Consider the following 12,306-nt stretch of genomic DNA (forward strand, 5'->3'; position numbering starts at 1 on the left):
CTTAATATACTGATAATGGGTTGAGTGCAGAGGACCTATGAGAATCTTGTGGTCACAACCTCATTGCACCCCCACCTAATGGTTTTAAAATGAGTGGTGAGCACAACTTTCCATTGTTTGTTATATATAAAGATAGCATGTTAACATCTGAAAAAAGAAAGCCTTCTAGAAGCTGTAAAATATGAAAGTGTAAATGTCTAGTGGTAAAGTCATCCATCTAACACCTAAAAAGCAAATTTATATGATCTCCAATGTAATCAATCACAGTAAAAATCTATTTGTTGACTCACCTTTGTCCATCTGAAATTATTTTACTATTTTCAGGAGAAATGTATCAGTATCTGGAGGGTTTCTAGGGTGCCTTGTGTCATCACTCCATAATATTTTGTCACTGACCCATCCATTTATGTCACAAAAGGCCCTTCTTAACAGATGTCAGGTGTTACACTTGCAATACCCGTTGAGAACAGAGGTCACAGTCCCTTCTTGATGTATACAGCTATACTAAATATACAGTATTATATGCTAATATTGATTTGTTTGTCCCATTTAATTCACAAACTTCTTGATTCGGTTATACATGCAATCAAAATTAATAATACTGGGAGCTAGCATTTAATTCCTTGAACACCACATTTAAAAGCACTGCTCACAACCTTTGCCCTCCCTCAATTTACTTGCATTTTTAATTAGGTTAGCACAAACAGACACTGGCTTTAAACTTTAACCACCAGATCTGGGGGAACTACTAACTGCATTCTACTTGTTATTTTATTAAAATTAGAGTTTGGAATGCTTAGAATTAAACATTAATATTCTTTTTTGAATATTCGATTCGAGTTTTCTGGTCCAAGTTGAAAAAATTCGATTTTATTAATAAACATCCATTTTGGTAGTTTTAAATAACACATAAGAATTTGAAAATTCAAACCTTCATAAATGTGCATCTTAATGTACATATCAATATCTGGAACTTTAATCTATAACATGACAGGAAAACACAGAATTATATAAAGTGGAGATGAAAAGAAAATGTTTCAATGACAGCAACCTTTTAAGCATACCTCCCAACTGTCCTGTTTTCTGCGTGACGGTCCTATTTTTGACAGCTCAGTCCGCAGTACAGGGTTTCTTACTGAAATGTCCCGAGTTTCTCTTTGATCTCCTGCACTGACACCAGAAAAAGATACAAAGTTTCTAAAACTTACTTAAAATAAGAGGGTTTTTGGCAGAGAATGCAGAACACTAAATGCTCGCTCTTAGATACATTTGTAACAATTTTTTTTTGTTTTCCAGTGGCTTTTTCAACACAGAATACATTGGATTGGCCATTTTGCAGCAATTTTTCTTTTATGCAATAAATGGGGTTGTAATTTACATGGCAAAATGTAGAATTTCACCACAAATCCATACCTAGAGAAAAAAATTGGTAATCACTACTCATTTGCCAGATTAAGGTGGCAAAGTGTCGAAGTCAAAGTTTTTTAAAGAGACCGTACTTCGATTTTCGAATGGTCAAATATTTGCAGTTTTTTCAATTCGAATGGAAGTCGAAGTTGAATTTGGCCTATTTGATGGTCGAAGTACCCAAAAATTACTTCGAAATTCGAAGTTGTTGAATTCAAAAATTCACTTCGACCCCTATAGTAAATGTGCCCCTTAAAGTTTTACTATAGATATGAGAGAGCTCATAAATGAAACCATGAATGCAGGAAAGCGATTGACCATATTGATAGAAGAGATGGTAAGCTAGGGAGCCAAACTGAGAGGGGAAAGGCAAGAAACAACTGTGCCATACAGAATATGTACCTTTGATGTATTCCCTCTCATGTAGTACAAATAATAGAGCCCCCCCCCTTAGTGGTACTTTAGGAAGGCACTTGCACCCCTCTACACACTGCTCTCTGCACTGAGCACCAGATAAAAAATCCAGAGATATCAGTGATGAGAACAGCATCAGGACACCTAGTTAGCCATGCATTAAGTACAGGGCCCTGTGTGTCTTGATGCTCCTACCTTGACACACAAGGAAGGGGCACGAAGGACACATGCCAACCCCCCACAAGTCAAATCTAATGTAAAACAGAGTACAGAAAGCTGTAGCTATTTGCAAAATGCCCCACGCAGTGGTCGAAAAAATACCTGATTGTGGCCTTTTTTGCAGTTAGCAAACTGTGTGGGAAAATGTAGCAATGTAGCAATGATGAATTGCTGAGCAGATTTGAGACCACAGGTACCTGCAATTCTAAAAGTAGATTCTAAGGGGGGAATTCACAAAAGTGTCGGGAACGAAAAAATGTCTTTAAAATGTCGTAGAAAGTGTCGTAGCAACAGCCGACAAATTCACAGAGCATTTCCCCGCCAGTTTTCCGACATGTACGACACTTTTGAATTAGTGTCGTTAAAAGTGGGCGTGGTTTTTTAGCCGCCACTTTTTCCGACATATTTATGAATTACTCGTAAACTCATTTTTTTGGCCCACAATTTTGCCGACACATTAGGCCCTCCAAAATAAAAATGTCGGTCAAATTGTGTGTAAGAAATATTCGTGTAAAAGTCGTGTTTCCGAACTTTTTTTGAGCCGAACATTTATGCTAATGTCAAATTACTAGACAGTGTTCAAAGAAATGTTGGAAAGAGGTAATTATATATATTTTGGTAATTTATTTAAATGATTTAGTATGTATGTATGTATGTATGTATGTATGTATGTATGTAGTATGTAATGGGATTGTACCCAGGGTTGGAATGGGAGAAAAAACTAGGCCGGGTAAAAAATAATCAAAGGAGCACAGATGTGTAGACATGATGATCCTGTACACATCCATCCATATTGCCTTTCTAACTTGTGTAATTAATGTAAAATATGTTAAAGATTATGCAGTCTTGTGCCTTTATATAGTCACAGAACAACCCCTCAGTGACTTCTAATATCCTTATCATTTACAGTAGGGTGTACATTATCCCTTATAATACATGAGTGAGACTCAGAGTTCCCTGTATAACTCAGCCTGCAGCCTTGTGTCTTTATATGGTCACAGAACCCCTCAGTGACTTCTAATATCCTTATCATTTACAGTAGGGGGTACATTATCCCTTATAATACATGAGTGATACTCAGAGTTCCCTGTATAACTCAGCCTGCAGCCTTGTGCCTTTATATGGTCACAGAACAACCCCTTAGTGACTTCTAATATCCTTATCATTTACAGTAGGGGGTACATTAGCCCTTATAATACATGAGTGATACTCAGAGTTCCCTGTATAACTCAGCCTGCAGCCTTGTGCCTTTATATGGTCACAGAACAACCCCTTAGTGACTTCTAATATCCTTATCATTTACAGTAGGGGGTACATTAGCCCTTATAATACAAGTGATATCATAGTATCATGTCAACTAGGGTGTCCAGACTATGCTAGCCTGGGATATAGTCTCAGCACCTGGCCCACATCAGAAGATAGACTACTATTTTTATTAAAGTACATCTACTATATTGTGCAAGAACAAGTACGCCACGCTTATGACACCGCCACAGTTAAAGCTCAGAGTGAAGATGCTTAGGTCTGAATAGAAAACTACTTGGACTCTTCAGCTATTGTTGCATTTCAAGTTGTCCAAGGTCATTGAGAGGCAAAGGCTGGGGAGTAGGTTTGCACGGTATAATATAGCTTTGGACAACGCTCCATGTTGAACTGGTGTGCCTGTGGCCCACCAGGAAGCCTGATCTCAATGGGCAGTGACCCACCCTAGTAACTGGAACACATCCAGCTGAAGACTATCTAAAAACTAGCTAAAATATAGCCAAAAGGCATTTTAAAATCTTAATAAAAAGATGAAAAACAATTATGTTATCAATTAAGTTAAGTGCATGGAAAAAAAGTTGCCTCATGACGAAACTTTGGGCAATTTTAGAAAACAAAGTGCAGTGAGTGCTATACCACTAGAGATTTCACATTCAAGCTGGCGGGAAGGCAGTTCGAGGAGAAAGAGGGACAATCTGAGACAGTCTTTAATTGGTTTTAAATTATTAACAATTGTAGTTGCTAGAGTCCAAATTCCCCTAGCAAGCATGCATTGATATGATTTTGAGACTGAAATACAAATAGGAGAGGCTTGAATAGGTAAAAGTATTTAAAAATATCAATAATATATGTTGACAGTAAACCCCACTTGAAAGCTGTAAAGAGCCTGAAGCAATGAATAATAACTGTAATACTGATAAAATAAAGGGGAATTGTAAAGTTTTTTTGAATTATACATAAATTATTATATTCTATAACATATTAAAATTTAACTTTATGATGAGCCACTACTTTAATAGTGTTATTGAGATTAGTTGGCCCAAGGAGTAGAAATTCTCTACAGTTTTAAATTATGCAGTAGTAACCATTTCATGTGTTGTGAAAGACTTCTAAGATTGTCTTGAGTATGCCATTAGAAAGTGCAAAAGATTTTTCTTGAATATTAACAAATGTTTGTTTACAAGTTTTGAAACTATTGATACTTATAACCCACACCTCCTTAAAAAAATATTTTAGAAAAGAGATTGCATGTTTAACCTATTAATATGCAAACTTGTCTTGGAAGGGACTGAACACTAGACTGTTTTCAATCCGGCTTGTATGTAGACTAAGCTCTTGCCTACTGTGAATTCTACTAATTTGTGTTTTTTTATTTTACCCATCTTTGCTTAGGTAATCAGAAGAGCAGTGAGCGAGAGATATATGCATTACAGCATCATGGAACCTACAGTATTAACCTTAATTTACATCCTCAGAATTCACATTTTCCATTGTTTACCTATGGCCCCATCATTTATAAGGGGTCTATTCCTGTCTTTTAAACTAGTAAATCAGCCTTGTCGTTTGCCAATCTTTTTTTGTGTTTGTTTAAATTAAAATTCCTGTTATATTACACTTCTTTGTAAAACTTAAATGTGGCTACAGCCTTGTGTGATAACACAATGATAGGGAGGTACTGTGCTGAAGAAGAAGCCACCGGGCAAAAGAATACTACTAGGAAAGGGAAGTGGCTACTGGATTGAAGGAGGGGGTGAGAGAGGGACAGAAGGCTGTAAGAATCTGTTTTGGAAGACTGAAGCAGACACACTGGAAAACCCACAAGTTTTTCAGTAGAAACAGAAGTGGCAGGTGTTCACAGAAGGAAAGGTTGGGGAAAAATAGTTCAAGCCTGTTTGAAGAGGGAGTTTAAAAGGACCGTGAACAAGACCGTGACAAAGAGAGGTAGCTGCTGTGTAAAAGAAGGTGGGAGAAAGAAGCAGTCTGGGTAGGAAGAGAAAGGGACTGGGTGACTAGACTGGAGAACATAGAAATGGTGGAAATTCACAAAAAGTGTTGATATAGTTTTAGTTTATTATTGAAAGTATTGTAACTTATAAAGTAACTTTTATATTTACAAATAATACTGCTATGTATTTCTGTATTCTTAACATGTAACGTTTTCCCTGTCTATTTCTGTTTTTTTTTACATGTCCCTTGAAAAAGTTAATTTGTTTTGTCTGTATATTGTGTAGAACCTATTTTCCTTGTGTATTTGTAATGTTTGTTTTTTTTTTTTTATTAAAAATGTATAACTTACTGTGTGGTATTCTGTCTAGATTTTGTCCATGCATTGTCATTAACACACGTTACTTAGAACTGACAGGGTATAATAATTAAGATATAACCTTATAAATCTGTGTAGCAAAAACAAATCTAATTGTGATGTGGTAAACTGATAAATTAATCAAAATGTTTCGACTGTTGTACCTTTGGTTTACTTAAGTATTCGCATTTATAGGACCAGTCATTTATAGGTGTGAGCTGAATATGTGCTATTTTTTTAAGATAATCTTACCTTTATGCAGCCTAATTGACGGCAAAGGCTGAACATTACCATGTCAAATTTGACCATATATATGTAATTTTATATATAAATAACTGACATCTATTTAACAGGAGAAAATGAAACACAAAACAACTTGCAAAGGAAGAAACTTGTATTTTGCAAAATACCATTAACAGTATTAATGTTTGTTTATCATTTACTCTTTTATAAATAACATTCACAATATTTTTTAGAATGGTTTACTTAAACATAGAAAACTTTTTACATCAACCAGGTTGGTTTAATGATTTTAATTTGAGGTGCTTAATTAGAATGAAGCACTTGCTGTATGTTCAATTGTACATCATGATAAAATTTGAAAGCAAATAATGAATGATTTAGCGTGCAGTGTTCTGTGTCTTCTACAAGTACTTTTGAAGAACACCAGTGTGCTATATGTATCAAATGCACCCTTCTCATTGTGGAGCAGATTCATCAAAGAGTGAAGTCAGTAGTGAAGTTCCGCCACTAGAATGAAATTCCGCCAATCTCCATTCATTTCTATGGGATTTTTAAAGGCGTATTCATCAAAGAGTGAACTTTCACTTCACCCATTGATAAATACGCCTTTCAAAATCCCATAGAAATGAATTGAGAGTGGCGGAATTTCACTCTAGTGCTGGTACTTCACTCTTTAGTGAATTTGCCCATCAGAGTCAGTTGGAGCAAGGAAGAATTGTACAAACATTAGAAATAACATCAGACACCTTTGCTATGCCTTGTTCAGATGGACGAGCTGAATTGTAATGATTGTATGTTCTATTGAACACCATGCTTAAAATTTAAAGAAACACTAATCGTGCAGTTTTCTGTGACTTCTACAAGTACTTTTGAAGAACACCAGTGTGCTATATCAAATGGACGCTTCTCATTCAGAGTCAGTTGGAGCAAGGAAGAATTGTACAAACATTAGAAATAACATCAGACACCTTTGCTATGCCTTGTTCAGATGGACGAGCTGAATTGTAATGATTGTATGTTCTATTGAACACCATGCTTAAAATTTAAAGAAACAATAATCGTGCAGTGTACAAAACTTCTTGTAGAAGTCACAGAAGAACACCAGTGTGCTATATGTATCAAATCTTAAATATCAAAAAGGTTTCTCTTATAAATCAACTCGCTCATGATATGTTAAAAGAATATCATGATGCTTATAAAAATATCAAATACAATTAACAAATAAGGATTATTTAGAATACTCGTAAACAGATCTCAGATTTAAGTACTGTTAGAAACTTGAACACATTCATTATCTGATATTTCCTCAGTATTGAAAAGATGTTTTGCAATACATAGAAGTAACAACTTAATAAATTTGACATCTTGTTTCAATTCAACAATTTCTTCTGAAGGATAACTGAACAAATCAATAGAGCACTGGGATGCAGCATCATCACGTTCTAGTTTGTTGCAAGTTTCCATAAGCTCTTCTGAAAATCTAAAAAGAAAAGAAAATTGTAATTCCATTTTAGATTCACTACATAACAGACAATGTATCAAAAGCAACATAAAGATTATTAAACTATATCTCAATGTTTAATCTTTTGTTGTGGTTAGTTATTATTAGGGATGTAGTAAAGCTCCGAAAATATGTTCGCCAACACGTTTGCGAACTTCCACCGAAAATGCGAACGTTCGCGAACTTCGATCAAACGCTAAAATCGTTCTAATTGAACGATTTGAACAAATTTAGGCATTCGATTGAAGGAAAAACATTCAATCTTTACCTGTCTAAGTAAAAAGTCAAAGGATTTTTAAAGGGGAAGTACTTCAACCATTGAATGGTCGAAGGTTTTTTTTTTTTATTCTAATTGAGCGTCAACCCAAAAACTCCGCAAACATTCGGCAGTCGCAAACAGTCGATGTTTGCACAAATTAGTTTGCCAATGAACACTTCGCTACATCCCTAGTTATTATAACTAATGCAATTGTGAAAAACACCTTTTGCAGTTGTGTTTAAAAAAGTCCAATGGGGATAAACCATAATCTATCTGCACTACATTCATAGAAGGTTCCGGCTTGTTTTGTTCAGGGTTTTCCATTCTAATAGCTACAAGTAGAGAATGATTTCATTAGACAATAGTATGCAATCTATATTCTGTTTGAAAAAGCAATGGCTGACCTCGCTTTTGATTTCATTACATTTTTGTTTTAATAAAAATTGCTTATCATGTGTGTAGTTGCAAGATTAACTTTTTGTTTTTTTAAAAATAAAAGTAGTAGTTTGGAGTGTGCATATAATTGTATACTGCTGTAATGGTCTCTTATAGACACTATATAACTAGGATGTCTTAGAAAGTGTTGTCAATGTTAGGACATATGTTTAAAGAAAGCATTTCTATATTAAAGCCTACAATTTATTGTAAAAATGCTATATTTTTATACTACTCAGGAGATGTGTTTGCATACTAGGAACATTATTTTGCCTTGAATAATACTTTATTAAAAAGATGACTTTGATTATATGTAACCTTTTTCCATTATGACTAATTTACGGATAAGAAACATAATACAAAATTTAATTTAGTTAAGTTAATTATAACTAGTGTTTTAACACATTTGTAACAGTGCTTACGAGTAAAATATCTTACTTTGAAAATTGCCAATGTCAGATGTGGGTTCAGCAGTTTTTGAAGTGGCATGCTTGGTTTGTGAAGAATAATCTGTATGTCAAATCACATAAAAAATATATTTTAAAACATTTTACACACCTAATAATTTTCACACAAAGTTATCAAATGCATTAAATATCTTACTATGATGATCCTCGATGTTTGAAGAAGTGGGTGTGCCAGATGAAGGGTCTTGCATGGTTTGTATGGAAGAATCTGTATGGCAATTTAGACAAAATGTATAACATATTTCCTAAAGAAATTTGATAGAAGGCTTAAAACAGGCATGAAATATCTTACTTAGAGAAACTTCGATGTCTGCAGATGCAGGTTGACCTTTTGTTGCAACAGGTTTTGTTTGTGAAGAAGAATCTGTATGGAAGAACATATTATAAAACTAATACATTATTTTGCTTAAACAAAATTTATGATGTAATGTTTATAATGGAATGCTTTTTCTTACTTTGACATGGTTTGTCTGAAGAAGGGTGTTTGTTCGTTTTTGTCCTGTCATGGTTGGTTTGTTTAGATTCTATTGGAAAAAAACAGAACATTTGTCTATTTTGCTGCAAAGCAGATTATGTGTGCATTTGTAAGACAAAAAAAAAACATAAAAATAAAAAATAAAAACTAAAGTTAAGGTGCAACTAAAAGTCAGTTTAAAAATAAAAAACACTCTAGATTAGTATTACTATAAAAAGTGCTTAAATGTAAACTTAAAGGACACCAAAGTAACACCAAAATATGATAATTACTTAGTTTTTTAAATTTGATTCTGGTGGGGGTGGTACTAAAAAGTGCTGTGTTTGTATTAGATTAATTTTAGTAGGACATTGCAAAACTTGAGCCTTTTTAGCAAATGTACAGATAATTGCACACATCGAAATTTGACATCACAATATGACAATCACCGTCATAATACAAAAAATGCATGACACAATACCACAAACGAAAAACAGAACAACATCAAACGACACAAAACGAAAATTACAAACGACAAATGCACTGACCAATACAAGACAACCAGTCACAACCGACTATTGCACGACATAAAGCGAAAATCCATTACAAACGTCAATTACACAAACGACAATTACACGACATCAAACGATAATCAATTGCAAACGACAAATGCACGGCACATACGACAATCAAACAATCACGAACGACAATTGCACGACATCAAACGACCATTACCCTGATCAATACGACAAACGAGACAACCAATCACGAACACAAATTTTGAAAAAAGAAATTTATACGTAGATTAATACGACAATCATCAATCCATTAACAAACGACAATAAAATATAATCGAACTATGCACAATGTCATCATTAATCAACTGAAAATGTAACCGGCAAAAACATGATTTTTGAAAACTTTTTTTAAACAATAACCATTAAAGTATTTAAAATTTGTAATGATTTCAAAATGTGTATCTGATTAACAATATTAAATACTTACTTTTTCTTATTGTTTCACGAATTTTTTTAAGTTGATTCTTTTCTCTGCACTTCAGATCTGACCACCTTTTCTGCAGCTGTCTGATGTCTCTATCCACTCCATATTGCTTCTTTAAAATCCTTGCGATCTTTTGCATAATGGTCTTCTTATAAAAAGGTGGTTTCTTAGCTATTGTCCGCCAATCTTCATATTTGTATTTGTCAAGAAGTCTCACCATCGTCGCCATCTCACGATGAGACATGGCGGATGCTCTCTCTGTCGTCTTTCCAAATGCAGCGTGCTTTTCCATCCTTGCGCGCATGAAAAGCGGAAATGACATCACAGTGAGTTGGGCGTGGTATTTATAAAGGCCACCGTCACGACACTTTTATTCGTCTAAACGCCGAATATAACGAATTTTGTAGGCGCATTAAATTCGCTTAAAGGTAAAGTTATGGGTAACAGTTAAAACAAGAAGGATACAGTTATTTAAGGAACTTGCAAAAAATCCCACAGACAAAATAGTCTGGTTTACAAACATTTGAAAAGTTTAAATCAGGTGATAACAAGCAGCTCCTTTCGGGGTTTGTTAAAAATGCATTTTTTCAAATTTATTTTACAATAGAGGCCAGTAAGTAGGGTTGATACATTTTTTAAAAAAAATACCAGCCTTCCAATATTTTATGGCATTTAGCCTATTAATTAAATTGGGATAAAGCTTCATTTTTATCGGCCAGGCCGGTAAAATACCGGTCATGTGGCAACCCTACCAGTAAGTGCTGTGAGAGGTAATACGCACATAACAATGGTATTGCTAGCCTTCCTCTGACCTGGACCAATGCTAGGGTTGCCCGGCCTAGATAGGGAAAAACCTGCTGGGGCTGGGTCAGTAATACACATTTATGGGAAATGTAGCTGCCAGTGATTTGTAATACCATCTATAAAATCTCTTGGCCGCCAAGGAAAACTTACATTTCCTTTGCCTTGGACAATGTGGACCCACCATTTATTTGACACAACACTGTAGCTTGTCTTTTTTGTTGTTGCACGCCACACTGTCCCTCCCCTTTTTGTGTTAAGTCCCGCCCCTTAAGTACCACCCCCACCACTGGCCGGTAATTTTATCTTTAAAATGTGGCAACTGGCTATAGGATCGGGTACAGAGGGTGGATCTTAATGGTACATTCTTTACTTGGAGTAAGGTTCTTAGTGGAGTCCCTGAGGCTCTGTATTAGACCATCTGATTAAATAGATAATATTATATTTAGGCAGGTAAAAATACAATTAATTGTGTACTTACATAGTTACATAGTTAAATTGGGTTGAAAAACGACAAAGTCCATCAAGTTCAACCCCTTCAAATGAAAACCCAACATCCATACACACACCCCTCCCCCCTTTCACATAAATTTTATATACCCATAATTATACTAACTATAGAGTTTAGTATTACAATAGCCTTTGATAGTATGTCTGTCCAAAAAATCATCCAAGCCATTCTTAAATGCATTAACTGAATCAGCCATCACAACTTCACACGGCAGTGCATTCCACAACCTCACTGTCCTGACTGTGAAGAACCCCCTACGTTGCTTTAAATGAGAGTTCTTTTCTTCTAGTCTAAAGAGGTGGCCTCTGGTACGGTGATCCACTTTATGGGTAAAAAGGTCCCCTGCCATTTGTCTATAAGGTCCTCTAATGTACTTGTAAAGTCTAATCATGTCCCCACGCAAGCGCCTTTTTTCCAGAGAAAACAACCCCAACCTTGACAGTCTACCCTCATAATTTAAGTCGTCCATCCCTCTAACAAATTTAGTTGCACGTCTCTGCACTCTCTCCAGCTCATTTATATCCCTCTTAAGGACTGGAGTCCAAAACTGCCCCCATACTCCAGATGAGGCCTCACCAGGGACCTATAAAGAGGCATAATTATGTTTTCATCCCTTGAGTTAATGCCCTTTTTTATACAAAACAGAACTTTATTTGCTTTAGTTGCCACAGAATGACACTGGCCAGAATTAGACAACTTGTTATCTACAAAACCACCTAGATCTTTCTCATTTAAGGAAACTCCCAACACACTGCCATTTAGTATATAACTTGCATTTAAATTATTTTTGCCAAAGTGCATAACCTGCATTTATCTACATTGAACTTCATTTTCCAGTTTGCAGCCCAGTTTTCCAGTTTAGACAAATCACTGTGCAAAGTGGCAGCGTCCTGCATGGAACCTATAGTTCTGCACAAACTTGCTTACTTGATGGACTTGTGTCTTATTACAACCTAACTTCCCATACTGCCATGCTGACATGTGGGTAGGAAGTGAATTGCTTGTACTACGCATTCTTACAGAGACAT

The 12,306-nt window shown here is 35.3% G+C and overlaps 1 protein-coding gene across 1 annotated transcript; it reads right to left on the minus strand.

Moving 5' to 3' along the window:
• Window positions 1–7,108: 7,108 nt before the first annotated feature.
• Window positions 7,109–10,556, minus strand: LOC121403693. Its single transcript, XM_041591499.1, has 7 exons — window positions 9,970–10,556; window positions 8,966–9,034; window positions 8,803–8,874; window positions 8,647–8,718; window positions 8,482–8,553; window positions 7,832–7,940; window positions 7,109–7,328 (listed from the first exon to the last, which is right to left on the minus strand). The coding sequence occupies exons 1-7, from the start codon at window positions 10,286–10,288 to the stop codon at window positions 7,109–7,111; spliced, it is 933 nt and encodes a 310-aa protein (XP_041447433.1). The 5' UTR covers window positions 10,289–10,556.
• Between the last annotated feature and the right edge of the window lie 1,750 nt (window positions 10,557–12,306).

This window comes from Xenopus laevis, chromosome 4S, assembly GCF_017654675.1.
Source record: "Xenopus laevis strain J_2021 chromosome 4S, Xenopus_laevis_v10.1, whole genome shotgun sequence".
NCBI lineage: Eukaryota > Metazoa > Chordata > Amphibia > Anura > Pipidae > Xenopus > Xenopus laevis.

Bases quoted from the DNA above. Each gene is read 5' to 3' on its own strand.
- LOC121403693 (XM_041591499.1), bottom strand. From the start codon at position 10,288: ATGTCATTTCCGCTTTTCATGCGCGCAAGGATGGAAAAGCACGCTGCA. The intron at 9,035-9,969 runs GTAAGTATTTAA...TTTTTCCAATAG, and splicing joins TCGTGAAACAATAAGAAAAA to AATCTAAACAAACCAACCAT. The intron at 8,719-8,802 runs GTAAGATATTTC...ATTGCCATACAG, and splicing joins AGACATCGAAGTTTCTCTAA to ATTCTTCCATACAAACCATG.